At 36.0% G+C, this 23,498-nt stretch overlaps 1 protein-coding gene across 1 annotated transcript; it reads left to right on the forward strand.

The window, feature by feature from the left end:
• The first annotated feature begins 1,864 nt into the window (after positions 1-1,864).
• On the forward strand, positions 1,865-20,649 carry LOC103718098 (signal recognition particle subunit SRP68). Its single transcript, XM_017845457.3, has 14 exons — positions 1,865-1,927; positions 2,042-2,136; positions 2,262-2,328; positions 4,426-4,536; positions 8,307-8,502; positions 11,372-11,457; positions 11,758-11,953; positions 13,059-13,170; positions 14,220-14,347; positions 14,514-14,720; positions 14,847-14,956; positions 15,844-15,973; positions 19,423-19,572; positions 20,023-20,649. Exons 2-14 carry the CDS (start codon positions 2,046-2,048, stop codon positions 20,242-20,244), a joined length of 1,806 nt encoding a protein of 601 aa, XP_017700946.1. The 5' UTR covers positions 1,865-1,927; positions 2,042-2,045; the 3' UTR covers positions 20,245-20,649.
• The last annotated feature ends 2,849 nt before the right edge of the window (positions 20,650-23,498 follow it).

Below are 23,498 nucleotides of genomic sequence, written 5' to 3' on the forward strand. Positions count from 1 at the left end.
AACAGCAACAGCAACAACCGTTGCGGCTCCTTCCATTTCCACTGCCCTGCAGCCTAAAAAACCCATTATCTCCTATTTACTTCGTGGTGAGAACAGGAAAGGCTACTCGATTTTGCATGGGAAGGGGGTGAGGGCCGCCAGAATCTATAATTGTCCCATCATCATTAAGGGCGACATGACATTCATAGTGAGAATAGAAAAGGCCACCTGATTTCGTATGGAAAAGGAGGGAGAGGAGCCGCTCGTATCTATAGCCGTCCCATCATCATTAAGGGCGACATGACATTCCACCACCTGTTATATGATGAACGACCGTTGCCCTGGGGAGTGGGGAGGCATGATCTCGGACTCGAGGGCAAGTACCGATGTGCACTCCCCCCACATGGTGCTTTACTTTCTTTTTGCATCTTTTTTTTTGAATAAAAAATATTTTTAGCTTGGTTTTTACCGGTAGATTGTGGGCATATAGGCTGCAAGCTTAAATAGATAATTTAGGTTCGGATCGGATCAGATCGGGTCGTTGGGTAAACTAACCAAAATTAACCCAAAAAAAAGGGTCGGGTTGGGTCCGAATTGGGTTGACATTCAGTAAATGCAGACCCGACCCGAAAAAATAGAATGATTCCAATTTTAGAATCTGACCTAGCCTCGCGGGTCCTCCAATTTGGGTCGGTCGGGTCTAAGTGGATCGGGGTATGGGTCAATCTGACCCATTTGCAACCTTAATGGTACGAGGCTGAGAGTGGGACCTGGGCCTGGTTGTGCAGGTGCCACCATGGCTCGTCTACGTGGAAAGTTATATTACGAGAAATTATCCTCAAACCAAGGGAACCATGAGTAGGGGTGCAAATGGGTCGGGTCGGATCGGGTCCTAGGTGACCCCGATCCGACCCGGTTTTTTGTTCGGGTCCCAATTTTGGACCCAGACCCGACCCGGTTGAAGATCGAGTCGGGTTCGGGTCGGGTCCGAGTCGGGTTCGGGTCGGGTCCGGGTCTGATTCGGGTCGGGTCCGGGTCCGATCGGGTCCAATTTTTTTGTGTTTTTGAGAAAAAAATTGGGTAAATCTAATTTGGTCATATCATAATTATGAGGTGCTGGGTGACCCATGACTTGAAAGACTTTGCAATTAAGCTCCAGTCAGAACAAATGACCCATGACACATTTTTATCTATATGACTGATTGGACGGAACTCGGTGTCTCCCAGCTCCCCTCTCACGAGGACAAAAAAAATCCCAGACCTTCTTCCAAAATCCAATTCCATTACAGAAAACTGGCACATGACCCATATTCAGTTGCAGTGTTCCCTCACTTTCTCCCTTCAAAAGTTAAAAGAAACAAAAACCAAAAAACAGAAGGAAAAAAACAAAAGGCAGCTACCGAGACACCAGAGGTCTCAACAGTGTAATAGATCGAGAGAGAATCCTGGCGGGCCGACGTTCCTTTAGATTCTGTGAACCTATGCTTGTTGCTAACTTGCTATCCTCCCACACTGACCAACAGTACCACAACCCACGCCAAAAAAAAGAAAAAAAAAAAGAAAAGACTTTCTTTTGCTTTCTCTCTCTCTTCGGGTCCATTCGGGTCGGGTCGGGTCCGTTTGGTAAACCCAGACCCGATCCAGAAAATGATTCGGGTCCAATTTTAGGACCCAACCCGGATCCGCGGGTCCTAAAATTCGGATCGGGTCGGGTTTACGCGGGTTGGGTCGGGTCGGGTCACGGGTCGCCCCGACCCATTTGCAGCCTTAACCATGAGGGTGAGGATTCTGGCCTTTGTTTAGCAGGTCCAACCGTGGCTTCGACACGTGCAAAGTCATCTTCTCATAAATTACGGCTTAAGATAACCCGAAACGAAAATTACGGTTCAAGGATCCAGCGTATCCGCTTTTAAGCCCAAAGGGCGTCGCGACGCCTCTGGAAAACCGGGTGAGTCAAAACCCTCGGTTTCGTGAAACCCTAGATCTTTGAATCCCTTGTTCGATTCCCGTCCGCTTCTCTCTGTTCCGATCTCCTCTATCCTTTCTCTCGTGGTGTTTGAAGGATCATGGCGAAAGGAAACGAAGCATCGGCGATGGAGATCGACGACAACAAGTCCGCTACCGTCGAGCAGATTAATCCCAAGTTCTCTATCAACGGTTCTTTCTTTTATACTCCTCTCGTATTCGGATTGATACTGTTCCAGTGGATGGTTCTTAGTATTTCGCCGTTTCTTCTGGTGATCGGATTTGATTTTTCTTTTGTTTTTGGTTGTAATTTATAGTGTTGCAGCTTCTCAAATCAGCTCAGATGCAGCATGGGTTGAGGCATCGAGATTACACTCGATATCGGTAGGTTCTGTTTAATCCTTTGGAGCAAGAGGTATAGAAAAATTCTCTTATTTTGTGTTGTGGAATGGCTTTGATTGCATGCCTGTAAGGAAGCGATATTCTTATTCAAAGAACATCTTCTTGTTCTCTTGTGCTGAGGTCTGAGATCTTTGAACCCTATATCTGAGGTATCATGGTGGTTTGTGGCCACTAGGTATCATTCCTTTGTCTTATTTTTCCAAAACAAAATCAGGCAAGCTTGATTTTGAATATTCAATCACATTGACTTTTAAGAAACAGTTTTAGCCCTATTTAGGTAATATTAATTTTTAACCTTTTTCTTTCATTCATGTGAACTTTCTAGTTCAATTTTATTGAAAATCTAGGTCTAAACCAAAATCCTGGCAAACCATTATTACATCCCTATCATCCTAAAATCCAATAGGTTCCCTTACATGGACCATACTATATCACCTAACCATGGTTTGATAAGCCTAAGTTGAAGTACCTATTAACTAGTTAGAGTTGATGTTGAATTTCTAATACATGTTGATTTTCAGTATGTCTTCTAGATTTTTAATGTAGTTCCTGTGGAAGCTAAAGGTTTCCCCTAAAAATTGCAATGCAAGTATGAGAATCTTTGTTATGTGCCATCTCATCGAAAGTGCAAGAGTAAGTTCTCCTCGTTACATCAAAGCAAATAATGGTACAAGGACAAAGTGGTGGAAAAACGTCTACTTTCAAGATGCAACAAGATAATGTAGATCATAATTATGGTTGGCTTAATCATTGTAATATGATTCAAAATTTCCAGTAGAATAATGTAGGGGATGTGAACCGCAATTTTAGCAAATTTGCACGATGAAATACAAGTTTATAATATGAAAGAAGGGAAATTGAAGAAGCAAAGGAGGGAGGTTTATAATGTGTAACTTAAAGATCAAATCTGTCTTCAAATCTGATTTGGATGCATGATGGTTAATAAAAAAACAAGAATGGGAAGATAAAGTGGGGAAAAAAGAAGAGGAAAATAAGAGAAGGAAAAGAAAGGGAGGGAAGAAGGGAGAGTAATGAGAGGGAGGGAAAAACCTTTGAGAGATTCTCGTACATTAATTGACATTCATCATAATTTGGTTCTAACTTATGCCTCTAACTCCAACCTTTTGTAATAAGGCTTTCAGGTCCATATAGAATTTCTATAGTACCTAATAAGATGAGTTGTATGGTAACTTATGAAGATGATAATGACTCTAACAGCCCCAAATTTAAAACCTAATATTAACATAGAAATAGTGCCAGAAATAACTTTTATACTCCACTTAGATCACAAACTGTACTAGTATTTTATTACAAAATAGCATCCACCATGTTTTTCTGTGCCATGTATTGGCTGGCATTCATATGAAATGGTACGCAGCCTTGCAAGTGATCCATCCTAACATACAAAAATATATGATAGTGCCTACTTTTATTGATGACGCTGCACCATTGTTCTTATATATGCATTGTTAATTCTCACAAACATGCTACTATTAACTGAGCTCTGGAACATAAATTAAACAAACATGACCAAGAAAAAGAAATTTAGTGTATTATATTTTTACAAGTTTGAGTCTAGCATGTATCAACTGTAACATACTGGTTGACATATTATTACAGCAATTTGTTTCACATTTCCAACTAGGCCTCACTTATGTTATTGGAAGATTTGTGGAAGGCTGTGAAATCGTACAGCTTTATCATCACCCTTATGTCTAACTGCCTTAATGTCTGACATATTGAGAGATATTTTCCTTTTAACATCCTTGTCATTCTTGTTGTTCTGTTCCCATACTTTCCTAAACATCCCTTTTGCTGGAAAAAAAGAGTTGCAAGGCATAAATTACTCCCTTCTTTGACACACTAAAGCTGCCATCTTATACTATTTAACTTTTTCTATATTTTTGTGGTTACAATTTTAGGCTGTTGAACTTTTGGTTTTATCTTCTGTAAGATCTTCCTTTATGCCCTTGACTCAATGGTCTCCATGAAACCTGATTTTCTTTATTCTACAGATTTATGTTCTTTTATCTTGTCACCAAATATACAATCATTTAATAATCAACCTTTGCTTTTCAGGAGATATTGTACTGCACGCTTGAGAAGATTATACAAATCATTGAAGTTTACACATGGTCGTGGCAGATTTACACGGAGGGCCTTGACTGAGTCAACAGTCACAGAAGTGAGGTACCACATAGCTTAGCCAAGAAAGTTTATTATGCTAACTTGCTCTATGAGCAGCTTCCATGTTTCTACTTGGGTATCATTATCCTGTGCTTTTTTTCCCAAAGCAGTAATGTAGTTTGGTTCACATCAAAAATGTGTTGGGTCAGCCTCAGTTAGTGGATTGACAATTGTTTTGGGAGCTACCCTGCATATAACATTTCAGCGGAATGCAAATATGATGCTTATTCTGTGTCAATAAAATGTTCCATGATGTATTCCCTAATCCAAAGATATTCTGCATTTAGGAAATTATCTATGAATATAGGTAACCAAATTAACACATAGCTAAATTTTATTTTATTTTTTCTAAACAAAGAGATTGAAGAAACTAATTATGTTACCTAATGTTATTATTTTTATTGTTCTCATTCTTGTATTTATATTGCTTGGTTTGGTATATTGTAAATATTTGCTTTATGATCTCTGTATTTGATTTGTTTTAGCATATGCTTAAAGTGATGATATAAATGCAGATATTTCCTTTATTTTGTCATTTTTTTAAGATCATTAATTTATCATAGAATCTTGTTATATCCAAAATATGTAGGTTATGTAGGTTTTCTTGACTTTATTAGTTTAAAGCAATTTGCTGAAGGGTGAGTTGGATGGAGTTGTCATTCACAAGAACGAACTTTTCTAGGCTGCCATTTAAATCTATGCTATGGTTCTTTACCTTACAAACTTGTTGCACAATAATATCTTCCTGTAATGTAAGAATGTATATTAAATGGCCATGCTATGCTTTTCTTGTATCAAGATTCGTCGTACTGGTATCGGACCCTTGTACCAGTGTCATACTAGTATAGTATCGCTACGGTATGGTACGGATTTTTTTTTAGCGTACTGAGTGTCAGTATATCACCGGTACTGGTGCTGAACCGGAATGGTACGGTACGCTCGGTACTGTCCAGTTCTGTATGGTACAACATACCATGCTCTTGTATTAGTAATGTTTAATATTAGTTAAATTTTTAAAGAAGAGCTATATTCTTATTATATTTTGATTTAATTTTACCCAGCCCTTTCATAATTTAAAGTTCTAGAATTTTATAACTCGCTATATGGGGATCCTAGAAATATGATTTTTGCATGGATTTTCTATCCCTAATAAAGATTGCTTTCTTATCATTGAAGTTCCCTAATATATATATACACATATAAACACACACACACACACACACACACACACACATATATATATATATATATTGTGTATGTCTTGCTGACTCATCTTTGCAAGCAAGGAAGAGACACCTATAAAAGGAGAGAGGAATTTTATAATGGGAAATCATCCATCTTTGTAAGAGTATTATTGGTGAGAGTCGGTGAGACACTAGAAAACCTCTAACCAGAGATTCAATTTTATGATTAACAAGGAATTAGAAAAGTTGACTTCTTAACTAATCATAGTGGATTCTCACTTGTCTACCCTTCAATTTACCACCTTATTTACTGTTTTATAAAACTGGTTCTGGGATGTCGGTTACTAAAATGTACTTAAAGCCCGAAAGTAATGATGTGTTTGCTAGTTTTGCTAATACAACAATACCTTTTGCATGAAAGCAACTCGAACTGTTCTTCGACCTAACTTGAGCGCTTCATTATTGAATTTAAGTTGATGAAATTTGACTTTAGTAGCTAATTTTTGGGGAAAACTGAAAACTATATATCTAATTGCCCAATTTAGTCCATTCTACTTTTTGGTGTTGTCTTTCTGACATAACAAGATTTCTTAAAGAAAGAAAATTCATTGTTAACAAAGGGGACAAAATACATTGTTGGGTGCCTTTGATTGCAAAGAAAATTCCTAAAGGTCCTTTTACCATTGTTCTAGGTTAATGATTTAAAAGTTTGTGACAATTGTTGCTCTTACAAATGGTGTTTTGGGGTGGTATATGTAATGCTTTATTTTTTAAGGAACCTTTAAGGTGGATAATGGTGTATACGCATAACCCTTGTCACAACTTAGTTATGTCAATTTAGAAAGGCAAATAAGTCATGAAGAAAGGTTTCACTCTGTTATGACATTCAAAATTGCTAGTGTATGATATAGACGCTTTCATCTAAAGTGGAGCTTTGTGCCACCTTTGAGTCCTTATGGTCATAATGAAATATTGATGTCATTGAGTTATAAATACATATTTTATGCTTGGTAGCTAACTATATCATCATCTGTTAAAAAGGTAGATAATTATTAGCTATTTTAATTTAGTTTTGTGGTGTGATAATAAATTGCTTTCTTGAGAAACCTCATAAATCTTATTTTATGCTCCACATGGGGCAATAACTATGAATTTTATGCTCATAAAGAAGTGAACAAACACCCATTTGAATTTGAAAGTTTATAAGTAAAAATTTCACACTAATTATTGCAAAAAAAAAAACTATCTATTAATGTTTGCTTGCTAAATAGTGCTATATATACTTCTTGATCTGAGCTAGTAGTTGGACTAGACAAATAGATTTAGGAGGCAAAATGTCTAAGGTCTTCTTGTTCAGAAGCAAATGTGCTGCTTTATTTTTTCTGCTGAAATTCTTTGACTTTCAGCCTAGCACCATTTCTGGGAAAAATCTGCAAGGAATCTTCTTTCCAGATTTCCCAATTCATATCATGTGTTGTGATGCACCTATCAATCAAGATATTGTGTCATGTTGGTCCGTCATACAACAGGTACTATGTAGGCAAGAATGAAGACACTGAACAGAGGTAAGCATCTCTATATCTTGCATATCAATTTGTGCTTGTTGGGACGAATTGAAATGGATTGTTAAGGACCAGCAGAAATAATTTAGTTTCATTGGCCTTTGCAAGTGGCGGAAACACCACGGTAAGGTTCCATACTTTATCTTGCTAGCCTTGGACTAGCACTAGTGCGCCATGTAGTATTTTAACACAGTCACACTAGTCACATTTTAAATACTATAAGTAAACCTCGTACTCGTTTTCCATTGGAACAGTATAATGCTGGTATGGTACTCGCATGATTGGTATGTACCAAGGTCGAGAGAACCAAAATAAATGAAAAGCAACCAGTACTGACCGGTAAGGTGTGTACAATACTGTTGACATTGACTGGTAGGGTGACACGGAATGCGGTTGGTATGTACCAGTCCAATTGGTTTGATGTTCGATCAGAACAAGACAGTACTAACATCCCATTCTGATGATATTTGAAACCTTGTACCGCAGACACTTCTTCTCCGTAGTCATAGTATCAAGCTTCCGAATACAGTTGACACATCTGTTTCACTGGAAGTTGTATGCTAGTTACTGGTATGAAATAGTTCATGTAAAGCTACAATGAAGTAGCAATTGATAATTACCCCATCTTATCCCTTTTCCCTCAAGAAAAGATAATTGCTCCACCTTTTATGCAATAAAAGATAGATCCTCTGTCAATTATTTCCCCTTTAGGTTATCCCTCATGAGTATATTATTCAGGAGTACTGTCTGTGAAGGCTTAGCATGGAGTTGTTTGCTTAGAACTAATTTGCTGTTGTGCTTTAGTACAGATGTTTGACAAATATCATCAAGTGGCCTGTCCATTATAGTTGTCCAAAAAAATGGTCATTAAATAAAATTCTTGTCATCTTTAGTAAGCATTATTTATGACTAAAAGCAAGTATCATTAGGTTGACATTATTTGCATGATGTAAACACACTGACAGGTATTTTTATCATGAGAAGAAATTACATGAACTATATGTGACTTTGCATATTTTTGATATAGGTTTCTCCATATGGTTCTTTATATGGCTGAAAGGGCTTGGAGCCATGCTATGGAAAAGCGACAATTACCTGATGGACCAAATGGCCGTCAACGAATTTACTTGCTTGGTAGATTGAGGAAGGCGGTGAAGTGGGCAATACTTTTTTCGCAGCTATGTGCTGCGAAAGGAGACTCTAGAACTTCTCTGGAAGCAGAAGTATGTATTCTATCAACTGAATTGTCTGACTTCATTATGCCATGCGTGCATATCAAGTAACTCTTTTACTTGGGTAAATTTTTAGGCCACATTAGCATAGTATTCATTTATGTGATATGTTCATACATGCTTGCTTTCCATGCTCTGATGATCATAATATTTAATAAATAAAATTTCAGTTTGCATTTATTAAAAGGATGGTATACTTTCCCATATACAAATTCTCTTATTAGTTGTTTGATTTGCTTAAATAATAAGTTCACCACCAGCTCAAGCCCACTTTATGAAAATTTAATGGAATATGATATTTCTAATTAACTTCTTCTATAAGTTCATAAACAAAAGAATATTGTTTATATCACTATAGCATGTGAAAGGTTAAACTGAATGGTGACTAACAAGAATGATCTCCCCATTGTTATAATTGGCATATGTATCATGTTGCAGGGCATGTCTAAAAGGGTCAATTTCTATATGCAATGTAATCATATCATGAAAACTAGTGCTGGGCATGTGCGATGCACTTGACGGAAGCATGGATGGCTTGGAGAATGAGTAGGCTCCCTAGATGAAACATAGCAATTGGGCAGCCAAGATTGTTTTACACCACGACCTTGGATAAAAATAGAGGACTGGTAGTAGGGTGAACGGATATCTCAGCAGTAGCTCCTGGTCGGGCAACCTAGAGAGATTCAACTTTGTAGGACTACAGGCTATAACAATATTGTTTAAAGAATTCAGATAAAACGGACATTCATGGTTTTTTGAAGGAAAAAGATAAAAAAAGAAAGGGACAAGGATAGATCCATGGAGGCTTAGGGATCATGGATGAAGACTCATTTATTTGTGTTATAATAGTAGAGATTATGTAATCTGATTGCTGATGCAATTATATTTCAATCAAGCCATCCATAAGTGTCCAGGGGTTATCGTAGCATAACCTAGAGCAATATGTTTCTAGTCGACTACACTCATGCTTGAGCTGAGATTAAACATCAAACTTTTAGGCAATTTTACTATAAAGAGAGTCACATAATTCAAACAAGTTCATGAGTTCTCCAAGAAGGATACCACATGAGAAGTCTTCTTATGTGCAAAATCTTCCTCAAGTAAATACATGATTTGAAGTTTTGCCTTTTGATTCTGTTTGGTTGTGGTACAGTGGGATTTGGAATACTTTTTTCTATTCCTTGAAAAAGTTTAAAGCTGCTATTGATGGCAACAATCACCAGGAATGACTGAAATGCTGATTTTTTGGAGGCACCAGCTGCCCAATTAACAGTATAATTTGCAAATGTTGTCTTAATTGGAGAAAACTATGCTACCTAGATGAGGAGAACCATGTGTCTGAGTTGTCGTTCGATGGTCATGGTTGCAATTAAATCCTAAACAATAGTAGACAAGATAACCTCTTATCCAGCAAATTCTAGCTACTTGTTAATGGTTCACTTAATTGATAGTCAGACATGGAGCACGATGCTTCTAATTTTTCTCTGAACATGCAGTCAGCTGGATATCATGGTGTCAAATCCTTAAATATTGAAGCTTCTTGCGCTGTACTGCATTACCATAACCCAAGTTCCAACTATTTTTAGTTAACTCTATAATTCTAACTCATCAATAATCCCTATTAATTCTATACTTGCTAGATGTGTGTATTCTGCTAGCTGATTTTTACTGCAAAACCATGACCCATATTCAATTTGACTCAACTCTATAAATCCTAACTCAGCAAAAATTCCTATTAATTCTATACTTGCTTTATCTTTATGTGTTCTGATAGCTGATTTTAGATTACTTGTGTTTGAAATTGTTGATGCTTCCAGTTAGATGAGGATTCTAGGCTTAGACTTCTCTCTATGAGAGCATGGATATATGCTTTTCTTTTTCAAAAATGAAAATGACAAAAAGAGGAAAAACTCGAGCATGTATCTGAATTTTTTTAATTGTAAAAAGATGCCTGCACTCTTGGAAATAGTTCGTAGAAATGGTAAGTTGACTGTCTATAAGGAACCCAAGTCATTACTTATATCCCTTTTTAGAATTCTGTATGATATGTTTCTTGTCAAATTTGGGAATGTGGAACAGGTTTTGATATCTTGGCTATCTCAGTGGGCAACTAATATTAAGATTAACTTGAGATATCTGTATATCTTGGTCAGATGGATTGAGATATTCCAACATCTTCGTTGATATATAATGACCAATGTACTGGACAATTGGCTAATACAGAAGAAATAGGATTGGCTATGATCTTAGGCATTGATTTTAAGTATTGCAATTAAAAAATCTTAATGAGAAGAAAAAGACTAAAAAAAATCTTGGCCGATGTGTTAATGATGTATCAGCTGATACAATAGTTTATATTGGTTGATTAAAGGTAAAATATTATATCGTGTATTTATGTATATATGTATTTGTATGTGTATACGGGTACCTGATATCTTTGCCAAAATTAAAACCAAAATTTTCTGTTGTATAGGAAATTAGGTTGATTTGTTATTGGTAAGCTAATTGAATTAGGTTTTGCAAATTAGAAGGTTCTCTAGTTGGTCCTAGACCAAATTTCACCATCAAGTGGGATTGCTTTCTCTTGTTCTATCCTTTAATTAAACATTGTGGAAGGTGTTTGCCATGTAGGAAATGATGGAAATGGCTATAGGTATTCATCTCAAATATATTATATTGTTGGTTCATACAGGTGTTCTCGTATTTCTGTATACAATTCTTTTTGATCATAAATTTGTTTGAGTTATCAATTATTATAAGTTTTAATCTATGAAGAACTCTTGCTTGGTTAATTTCTATTGCTGTGCCAAGCAGCAGTGAGATGAAACCCTTTAAACATAACCCTTTTTTTGATGTACAGGCATATGCCTCTTATATGAAAGGCACTTTATTGTTTGAACAAGATAAGAATTGGGAAACTGCATTGATGAATTTCAAGAATGCCAGGTATTAATTTGTTTTAACAAGAACTGGTTCCCCCTTCTTTTGCCATGCTAGATATATAGCCATCTTAATTCTTTGCTGTACCAGGAGCTGCCAACTCATCTCTAAAACCATTTTATTATGCTAATTTCTAAATAAACTTCCTTGCTTCAATTCTAATTTGCTATTTGTTCTAGTTTGTTTCTGAAAAAAATAATGTTTCCCAATACAAAGTTTTCATCCTCATATACCATTGTTCTTCTGCTTTCTTGCTGCAGTTTTTGGCTTGTGGTCATGTTTGGCTGACGTATGGTTACTTTACAGGGCTGTATATGAAGAACTTGGGAAATATGGCGATATAGAAAATCAAGTTTTATGCCGTGAGCGTGTTGAAGAGTTGGAACCAAGCATCAGGTACTGTTTACACAAAGTAGGCGAATCGAGCTTGCAAACTTCTGAACTTCTAGACATTGGTAAAATGGAGGGGCCTGCCTTAGACCTTTTCAAAGCGAAATTAGAGGTCAGTTTTGTTTCCTTGATGCAGAATCTTTCAGTTGTTTTTTTTTTACCTGAGTGAATAACTTTTCAACTTGCTTCTATATCAGCACATTATGATCTAAGATAATTATGTAACATCACTTATTTTAAGAGCTTGTTCAGATTTTTAACCATACAGCAACTTGCTAATATGTAGCTTACTGAAGTATGGTTGTCAGCTATTAGGATGGTCTGATCTATCTTTTGACTGTTTGCAGTACCTCGTCAAAGGATTTATTCACAAACATAATTTTCCTCAAAATTTTGATATATGAAAACTATTAGGATAAGTGTACCTTTTCTTTTAGCGTACTTTAATTAAGTGAATGAGATGATTGATTCTATCATGACACATCTATTCTACTATTAAATTGAAACTCCCCCAGCATCTCTGTTGGTGGGGCTCCAGTTTGTGTGACTCCAATTTTTGGTTTCCGAAACATCCTTTCCCATAGCATGTGTTTCCCACACCATGAGTTTCTCAATCCTGCACAATGCTGGCTTGGTTGGAGCATGTGGCTATAAACCATATGGTTGAGGGTTCAAACACACCCCCTAACATTTGTTACTTATTATTTATTATTTTTTAAAAACATGTGCAGTGTCCATGTCACACTTTAGTGGAACTAGAATTAGAAGGATGGAGATATATCTGGTTTGATATTCTTTTTAAGACAAGCTTGTAATCCTGTCTTGGAATGTGAAAATTTATGATAACCTTGAGTTTGGTCAATATTAAATTTTTGGGTTTAATGATGTTTGCTTTAACTGCTTATCACATGTGTTTGGTGTAATGTTGAATTTAAATAGGAAAATTGACTTCTCTTATAAAAAAAGGACTTTTTTTGGGGCTCTTTTCTAGTCATTTCTAAGAAATTATTTAATTATCTTAAACCAAATTTCTTGTAAAGAGAAATATTAATGTACTGCCTTTTTCCATTCTTGTTCATCCACTTCAATTAACTTACATTTGATTTTGCTTCTTCTCAAGGGGTGGACCAAATTCTATTTAATGGGCTACCATTTGATCAATATGTTCACAACATGATGATTTTTTTTGAGTGCTCTTCATTCATTGTATTCTTCAGGCTGTTATGGCTGAGGCAAGATCACAACAGGCAGCATCCATGACAGAGTTCTACTGGCTTGGTCACAGATTTCCCATCAGTAATGCTAAGACTCGGGTGTCCATTCTGAAAGGTTTGTGGCGATGTTTTATTTAATGGAGTGATTATTGAGGTGCAAAAAGTAAACATTTTTTCTGCTGCCTTTCAAGTTCATCTCTGATGGTTATTAATGCATCAGAAATACTAGTTGGATATGCTTTGGCTCATGGTTTTGTATTTGATAGTCTTTAAAAAATTGATTTTATTTTAATATTGTATTGAAGGTTCACAAAAATTGCTAAAATGTTCATGGTTTCTCTTGCTTTTTTCTCGTGATTAGAATTTTCTGAAGTTATTCATTTAACCGAATTATTTTAACCCTTGAAAGATAGAAGTAATTTTTGAAGTTTTCGCTCGATTCCCTTAAATAACTCAATTAATTATTGCTCATATGGAATTTCCATCATACTTTTAATTTAGTGGTTCTTTCGTATCATCATTTAATATATATGAACACATGGATACCGGAAAGTACCTTTATGCATTGAGATATGATTCATTAAGTTTAATGTCCAATGATGAAATAAGCTTATTGAATATTACTTTAACACTTGAAAGGTAGAAGTTATTTTTGAAGTTTTCTCTCGATTCTCTTAAATAACTCAATTAATTATTGCTCATATGGAATTTCCATCATAGTTTTAATTTAGTGGTTCTTTCGTATCATCATTTAATATATGAACACATGGATACCAGAAAGTACCTTTTTAAGAGGAGATGCAAAGTATGCATTGAGATATGATTCATTAAGTTTAATGTCCAATGATGAAATAAGCTTATTGAATATCAGGGTTTGTCTGTTCTTGCAAGTTATCATCTTTCAAATGTTATTTATCTATACTTGCATGTGAGCATGATGGATGCTAGGTATCTCATGTTAGGAGCTATTAATAGACATGCACCTATATCTACAATTCACAAACTTCATGCTGCAGTTATCTGTGAAAATTAGTTTTGAAGTTGGCAGTGATTGATTTGGTTGTGTATTATTTACCTTCCTATTCATTTATCTTTGGACATGGTATGCACTTAATGTTTTTCTTATTTTTATTAAAACCTTTTCTTACATGAGAAATTGATCAGCTCAGGAGCTGGAGAAAGATCTACACAGCTCAGCTGCGGATTCAGTCCCAGCAGAGAAAAAGTTTGCCATGTTTGACAAAATATTTTCTGCATATCATGATGCTAGAAGCTGCATTCGGAATGACTTGGTATAAATCAGAAAACTCCCATATTAAAACCTGATGGTTAATACATTCACCTTTCTTCTCTCCACTTCAAGGAATATTTAGGTTATTGGCAAACACAATAGTTATAGTGATTGTTTCTCAGCATTTTTTCATGGGTGACTGCTCCTAACAGTATTTCTAAATTTAGGCTACTGCAGGAAATGCTGAGAATGTAAAAGATGACTTGAACGGCCTTGATAAGGCAGTTAGTGCTGTACTAGGGCAGCGCACAATAGAGCGTAATCTGTTGCTGGTCACCATTGCTAAGAGTAAATTTACAAAGCATCGAGATGACAAGGGTGACAAAATCACAAAACCAGAAGAACTTGTCCGACTATATGATCTTTTAATACAGGTATTCTATTTTTTTACTGTTCTTTGTTTAGGTGATCACTTTGTGATTAGATGTGATATTCTTCTAATTGTTTTTTCTGATAATTTGTTCGATGCTAAAGTAAAACTGACGCTTCTATGTGAACAGAATGCAACAGATTTATCTGATTTAGTTAGTTCTGGAAGGGATAGGAACAAAGAAGAAGTCGCGTTTGCTGAAGAATATGTTCTTAAGGGGCTGATATTTCGAGCAGAGAGGTATGCTTTTGTCCTCTTCTTACACTATTTAATTTCTTTCACAGCTTAATTTCTTATACATGTCTATGATACAATACTTATATTTGTTACAAAATAAGCTTAATTGTGTTGATAACAACACTATCATTTCTGTAATTTTGAAAAATATTAAAAAGAAATCTACATCCTTAATTTTTTTTTGAAATGTTCATTGCAAATTAGTAAAATGAAAGATGCTCTAGCATTCTTTGTGATCTTCTAGAACATAGAATCTAAGAATTGGTCCACTTTGCTTGGGTTAGGGTTAGGGATTAACCCTCAGCTCTCCCTCTTCCTCCTTCCCTCCCTGCCTCTCCCCATCTCTCTCTCTCTCTCTCTCTTCGTCTCTCCTTTTCTCCCTCTTTCCCTCCCTCTCCCTGTTTTTGATGCACCCTAGTTTGGCATGGTAGGGACCCATACCGTACCAAACTGGTTGTTGGCCGGTATGATCTCCGGTTTTGGTTCGGCGAACCTTTGATTAAATGAGCTTAGTCAAGCATCACTCACAAATGCTTGTTACACGTGTATCAAATTAGTTGGGGCAAGAAATATAGCTTTCAGTTATCACAATAGAATGATATGCTCTATACCTTAAACTTTATTCTACTTTTAAATGATAAGTTCTACATTGTTGATTTGGAATAGGTTATTCTTTGTTGATAGCTAACTTTCAACAAAGAGTTGGAACAAGATGGATTCATTTAAGGCTCATAGTTAAATAGAAATGGAACTGATTGTTATAGCTGAAGCGCCTTTTGGATGCCTTGTCAATCTTGACCTATCTCATTTTTGTTGTGCTTGCTGCTCTCATCCGTGACCAGTTCATTTCCATCTCATACCGGACATTTCTTTTTTTTAAAATGTTGCAGGTGCTTCTATTTAGCTAAATCCTACAGTTCAGCTAGTAAAAGAATGGAAGCATATGTGTTATTTTGCCATGCTCGCTCTCTTGCAGATACTGCTTTGCAAAAACTTCAAATGACAGATAATCCTGACAAGGTGCGTCACTTGTGTAAACTATTGACATTTTGTTACAGATGTTCATTTTTTTAAATAAATGGCCTTGCTGCAAGGAAAAAAGGTAATCCAGTGGAAATCATTGTTTCCAAAATGTTGGAATGGCAAGAAAGACAATACATGAAATGAAAGTGCGAATTAGTGTTCACAATGTTTTATTGATAGAGAAATGATTGCAAAACCACTAAGAAGTTCTTTGCATATCCCAATTGTCAGGCATGCTGCATATTTACTTGCCTTTCCTAGTTTTTGAAGAACTCGATCACACTTATTCCTCAAACATGAATCCAAGAAATGCGGGTGGCAAGAAAAAAGTGTTTGCTGGCAATTCTGATCTAGTTCCTTAAAAGCTGTCATTCTTGTGGTGATGCAGAACAGCGTCCCGGATTATGCAAATCCTAGGAATGCACTAATAGGGCATCCGTAATTCACCGAACAATGGTAACTAAACCCGCGGAATCCACCAACAGGGTGTCAGAATCCACCAACAAAAGAAAATATGAGGAAGCTCTCAAAACTAGTTATCATGCCTTTAACAAAGCCTTACAAACCTTTATATAGGCAAAAACTAAAAAGAAAAGACAAACCAAAATATCCCTACAGAAAAAGATCAAAGTACCCAACAAATAAAACTTAAAAAACTCTCTCACTCTCATAATCTGTCACCCAGCCAAAGTGTCCCTGGGTGGGCTGCCCTCCTGTGCCTGTGACTGTACATGTCTGATCGATGATCTAGGACTGGTGTCCTTACCATGTGGGTTGAGCCTATAGCTTTTATAGATAGCAAGCTGTTCAAAACCTATAAATCAATCTGTGAACTTCTTTCTTAAATAATTAAATAAGGTCATCTACAATTGCAAATTTTAAAGATTGTCTCAAGGATAGAGATATTTCTCTAGTTAAGAAATTGCTGATATGTAAATGTTAGAATTTGTTCCTTATGTTATAGAGGCTCAATTAAGTCGGCACCGAGCTTTCTGTTTAGCTTTTTTCCACATGACTCATGATAATATTTGTTGTCTTCACAAGCACAAGATGTAGTGCTTGCAATTTCTTTTGTTAGTTGCTCACTTGGTTTTAGTTGAGGAGTAATTAGTATTTTATATAGCTAAAATAGTGTTGCAAGTATATTACTGGGTGTTGTTATTTTTGTATATGAACTATCTCCCTATATATAACACAACTCTAGTGGTGTGTACACCCCAAATGTCGAATCCATCGGGGCTCGCATCAAAGGGCGACCTTTTTCCTTTTTTACCACATCATAATAATCAGTGACTCCCAAGCATGACCTTTGCGACCCTCGTCACAATGATCAATTGAAAAATGTATTTTCTTTTTTCCCTTAAATCATAACCATTGATTATGTAATCTTTTTTAAAAATTAAAAGGGGATTCCTATTAGAGCTTTAGAACAAAAATGAATTTTACACTAGTGGTTTTTTGTCAATGCACCCATGATTTATGCCTATTGCCCTTCCTACTCATCACATGCATCACATGTGAGTCCACTCTCGAGCAACTTCATTTTCGTAAATTTTCGACATATCCTATCCAGCCCATGGAACCCAGGCTCATGCAACTCCACTTATTTTCATTTTGTCCATCATCTCATCCCACTTTTATGGCTTACGTGCATTGCATGTATGTAGAACTCTAGTAACAATAAAGGATTTAAATGTTGAAAGTGTTACTGGTCAATACTAAGAGACAAATAATTGATGTGGCTTAGTCCATCACCAGAATTCTTGTAACGTAGACAATAGTAGGCTAGATTCATTTTAGGGTTTGACTATTAATTGTTCTTGTGCCATATTAGGAAATTGCCATCAATTTCTTATTATATAGTTTTTCAGCTAGAAATTGTGAGAATTAGGAAGGACATGACAAATTTGACATTGTCTAATGGGTGCTTGGATTCAGATGAGCTTAAAATGATGGGGAACAAGTGGAGATTGGAGAGAATGAAACTTCAGTGGTTTGACTTAGAAAGGGGCATCGTGGTTAGGAACAGGGTTTAGTTGTATTGATCTTTCTATCAAGGGGACCTTGTGTTACAGTTTATCTCTGGCTAATGATATTTTCTTTAAGGCTTGGAGATGAATGGCATTCCTTATATGAAACCTTGCTTTCTCTCTTATCCATTCTCCTTCCATGTTGAAAAAACTTTAGAGTGCTGTTCCCTTGCTGTAAGAGCGTAAATTGTGGCCAATTAGCTCCCCCAAGTAATCATCCTTATAGGTTTCATATAATGTCCCTTTCTTTTGCAAAATTTCTTTACTGTAAAGGGATAGTTGAGCTTCTTATGCTTAAGGTTTTCAAAGTTTGATGGATTATTTTCTTGTTGGTAAAGCGAACACCATGCTTAGTTATGCTAGTTAAGGATGTTGACATTATTAAAATGGAATATGCACCTATCCTTGTTCTTGGTGGATATAAGAAAACATTGGTGATATTATGCAATCATTGATGGTGTTATGGCATTTAACTTGATGACGTTCTTCTTTGCATGAGGCATTCCTTTGACGACTATCGCTACAAGAAATTATATAAATTTGCAAACTTGGAGCACTTTTAATTGTTGCTGGATTTACAGGTAGAACTATTTTAACATGATAGGTTTAATTATTTTTGTTAATGCTGTCTAATTCAATCTTGCTTACAGCATGTAATATTTTCAAGCAAGTCGAACAGATGGGAGAGCTGATATTACAGGATGTATGGCGTGACATCTATATTTACTTCTTATTTCTTAAGGGGCTTATCATGTTTTCTGCATTATTAGGATTTGGGGATAAATTCTAGTGGTAGGATCATGCTTCAAGTCTGTACACAATTTTAAGATGCCTAACTATTGGAACACTGATAGGACCTTTGTACCAGCAGATAAATGGTGAAAAATGCACAGTGACACATGAAAATTGTTATTACCCTTGTTGATCATGTTCTATCTTAAGCATGGAGGTAACTTCATTGATTTATGTTGCTTCCCAACCATTAATCTAATCAAATTATTTTTCTTTTTAGTGCAAACCTTTCTCGATTATTTGATGCACAATCAAGAAACAATCTAGAAGATTGGTTTTTTGTTTGATAAGCCTTTTAGCTGTTTCGGATCATGATCACAAGTTTGTGATATTAAGTAGCTGAGCATGTCTTCATTTGCATTATAGGAGATAAGGCGATGGTATCCTAGTAGTGGGATGATAGCCTTTTAACCTACTACACTGTGTAATATTGTACTGTTTTGCATTTGTTATCTTAAATAGTATTTTATACAGATCTTTATTTTTACGTATCTTTTTTTTTTCTTTGAGAACTAGGATAGGAGAATCTAATAAACTGAAAACGATGATTATCTTGAGATATGTTCATCTCTTGTGCTTCACATGATAAATACGAAACTGCTTTCTGACTTTGTCTTTTGACAGACTTTGATCAAGGATCTGAAGGTCCTGTCTGACAACTGTAGATCAAACAGTTGCATTGAACATGCAGCAGGGATTATGGAGGAGGAGAAGATTCCTGAAAAGCTTTCCAAAGGAGTCTCTACCATATCATTAACCGGAAATGAAAAGAAGGTATATTTGCAGCATATACACAACAAATTTAGGAAAATATACTTGGGGAATTGAGATCCACCCTGGCTGACTGCCAGTTTATGTTTAATCCCTGGCCTGTGCATATGTATGTAGAGCACTGGTATAGATCCATAGAGAAACAGGCCTGACTTTGTGCAAGGGCTTAAACATAAATTGCTGTGCCTGGACCATGCAGTCAAACAGGGGACCTAAAACTGGTGTTGAGTTCCCCTGTATAGTTTTACTGCTGTGGTGACTACTTGCAGCCCATAACTGCTATTGAAATCCCTATTGAACTGAGGAACTGCAAGTTGAGCCTGGATCTTACATCTCTTTTTTCATAGTGAGATACTGAAAGCACTAACATCCAGTTATTTAGATTGAAGTCATTACAAATTTAATGCTATTTTACATGAATACGTAGCAACAGCTGTGGCCTATTCATTGCAGGAAGAGAAGTTCCTTCTGGAAATGCTTGATGTTTATGAATCGGCAGTTGGCAATTTAAACACAAAAGCTGTTCCTCATATTGAGCGTTTTCCTCCTCCTTTCCAAGCGGTACCTTGCAATCCTATCGTTCTGGACATTGCCTACAACTCAATCGAGTTTCCATCTCTTGAGAACAGAATGAAGAAAGACAAGAAAGGCATTTTCAGCAGGCTATGGCGATAAATGTTGTCCAGTTGATTTGGCTACATGAAGACAATACATATTGACATTTCCCCTGCCTCTCTAGCCACTTATCCTAAGGATTTGGCCATTCATCCTTTATGGTGGATTATGCGTCTGTTATGATTCTTTTTGCTTTGTTGGTGGGTGTCGATCTGAGTTCTGGTGGGGTGGGGGGAGATTGTCATGTGAGGGTTTGATGTATTAATTAGACATTTGTGTTGCTAAATCGCAGGGAAGCATCCATTTGTTTTTTTCGCTATTTCAACCAAGTTATGAATCGTCAGTTCTGTTCATTTTGCAATAGGCGGTCTTGCTTTCAGTGTGGAGTCAAACAGATGTTTTGACAAGGACAAATCCCTCTGACCAATAAATCTTTTTGATATGCAATCTACTCTGCTTTTGTGATGCTTTTCTTATGGACATGGATAATCTCATGGTATTCAGCTGAATGATTGATAATGTTCATCACATTGACAGTGGGAGTTTTATTGGTAGATAAATTTCTTAGATAATCTCTCTCATCTTTCACCAAAACCAATCTGCACTAAATTGCAGTAACTTGGTAAGTGGGTTTTATTAATTTAGCCGTTGCTGACATGTGGCTAAATGTAGCATGCAGATTGACTGTGATGGGCGTTTTCCCTATTTGCTGACGGAAAAGAATATTACAGGATGCTGGGAAAACTCTAGATTTTTCTCCTCCCTAGACGCCCCTCTCTTGGAGGTCAATGCCGCCACCCATGTTCGGCCGGTTGTTTTTTCCAATTAAAAAATGTATCTACACTAAGCCTAAGCCCATGGAAGGTAAAGTAGCAGTTAAAACCCACAATCATCTACTAGCAGTTGGAGACGAGCTGTATGGGAGCTAGACCATATGAGTCTAACAGAGACTCAATGAATGGATGAATAGAAAGCCTAAACCCTACCTTAAGGGTATCCTTGCATAGCAGCAGATGATTTGGTCTGTATTGAAGGACTCCCTTGTCAGGGTGGGGCAGCCTAAGTCCTATGGAAGCAGGAATATTATAGCTTCTTCTAATCTTATCGGGGTCAGCCTCTAAGAGACTAACCCTCCCTGATGCGAGCTCCCTAGTTCTAGTTGTTGCAGGTTGCCTATGGGATGATCTAGCAGGAGAAGAAGATGAAGAGGACATACCTAAAAAAGGGGGTTGCTCCCTAAACTACTACCTAAGCTCAAGGCAATGTCTCGCCGCAGAAGGCAGCAACAAAGAAGAAAAAGAAGAAAGCCATTGCTTGTCATTTTAGATGCTGCCTGGTGCATGCCTCATAAGATCATGCCCTCTGAGCTCCTCACATAGGGAATGCCACAAGGTATCTATGCAAAGTATGAAGCGATATCATTAAAATACTGAGTGACAAGCTACAGATTTGAAGCGATTTGCCATGATTGAAACGTAGGATTCCAAAAATTGTATGTTTCGGCGATATATTTGAAATTGCGAGATAAGTACCAAACATTTGAAGCTGATATCATAACAAGATAGATCATCAGGCTACTGACCTGAAAGCACCTGAGTAGACTACTTACTGGAGCTGACCCGCTGATCTCAGCTCAGTCAAGGCATCATCAAATTGGTCCAACTCAGATATGGCGTCCTGCGTGACCGAACTAAGTCTATCTCGATTGAATTAAAAAGAAGGATGAGCAGGCTAGAAGACCTCTAAGGTCACGTGCCGCCCAACGTAAATCCCCACAACTCGAACAGACATTCTTTCAGCTCAAAGTCTATCCCAAGCAAACTAGGGCCCTCTCACAACCGACAACACCTAGAGATGCATTTCACTCATTACTATTGGAGTAAAAGCTCACTCACTCGTCTGAATGATTACAACACGTTTTGCTACCATTGTTGCATGATACTAGTCGTCACAGTCTGATCCCCCATAGTTACAGCAGAATCTCTGGTGGTTACGACACGACTAGAATGTTAGAGCACAATCTTCAGGGATTTTGTATCCTACAATATAAATAAACCAGGAGACCCTCCACGAAAAGTAATCACAAAATCATAATTAGAACATCACTCTATTTCTTTGATTTCTATTTCATTCCCACACAAAAACTCTTTATCTATCTTAAGCATTGGAGGGTTCGGCCGAAGCAGGCACCGACAAGTTCTCTAACTTTCGTTGCAGTCTAGCAGATCCACATAAGCAATCCAAGGATTGACAGCAACACTATGTACATTGAATAATAAATTTAAATGGTGGTCAGGCATATTATTAATGATATTATGAATATTAGCATCCACATGATGCAGGAAAAGCTCTAAACAAATTGAGCCTTTATTTTATATATAGAGAGAGGGAATAGGATATATTTGAGCATATCTCCATTCAGATCTGGTCATTCGTAATTGAACAATGAATATCCAACACCGATAATCTGAACCATTAGATATGATCTACTATCTCTAAACTACTTACATATGAAAAATCATATAATTTGGATATCGTTAGCATGTTCATCAAGTGGTTAAAATTAGACAATCTAAATAATATAAAACAATGCATATATTTTAACCACCTAATCCATAGGTTAGGGGCCTTCAAATCATAGGATTCTTCGTATGTAAGTAGTTTAGAGATAATAAATCATATTTAATGATTTGGATCATTGATGTTGGATTTCCATCATCTAATCATCATATGAACGGATTTATAGAGATATGTACATATATATACACGCACATATATATATATATATATATATATATATATATATATATATATATATATATATATATCTATATATATATATACATACACACATACACACACACACACACACACACACACACACACACACACATATATATATATATATATATATATATATATATATATATATATATATATATATATATATATATATATATACGCATATATATGCATACATACATACATACATACACATATATACATACATACATACATACACACACATACATATATATATATACACACTACATACATACATATATATATATATATATATATATATATATATATATATATATATATACATATATACATATATATATATATATATGTATATATATATCTATATACATATATATGCATATATATATATATACATATATATGTATATATATGTATATATGTATACATATATATGTATATATATGTATATATGTATACATATATATACATATATATGTATATATGTATACATATATATTATAACAAAAAAAGAAGCTTTGGCGATGCTT

The sequence above is a fragment of the Phoenix dactylifera genome, unplaced genomic scaffold, assembly GCF_009389715.1.
Source record: "Phoenix dactylifera cultivar Barhee BC4 unplaced genomic scaffold, palm_55x_up_171113_PBpolish2nd_filt_p 000222F, whole genome shotgun sequence".
NCBI classification, from domain to species: Eukaryota; Viridiplantae; Streptophyta; class Magnoliopsida; order Arecales; family Arecaceae; genus Phoenix; species Phoenix dactylifera.

Coding starts and splice junctions, on each gene's coding strand:
- LOC103718098 (XM_017845457.3), top strand. CDS start 2,046: ATGGCGAAAGGAAACGAAGCATCGGCGATGGAGATCGACGACAACAAG. Junction 14,721..14,846: donor TATATGATCTTTTAATACAG/GTATTCTATTTT, acceptor CTATGTGAACAG/AATGCAACAGATTTATCTGA. Junction 15,974..19,422: donor TGACAGATAATCCTGACAAG/GTGCGTCACTTG, acceptor GTCTTTTGACAG/ACTTTGATCAAGGATCTGAA.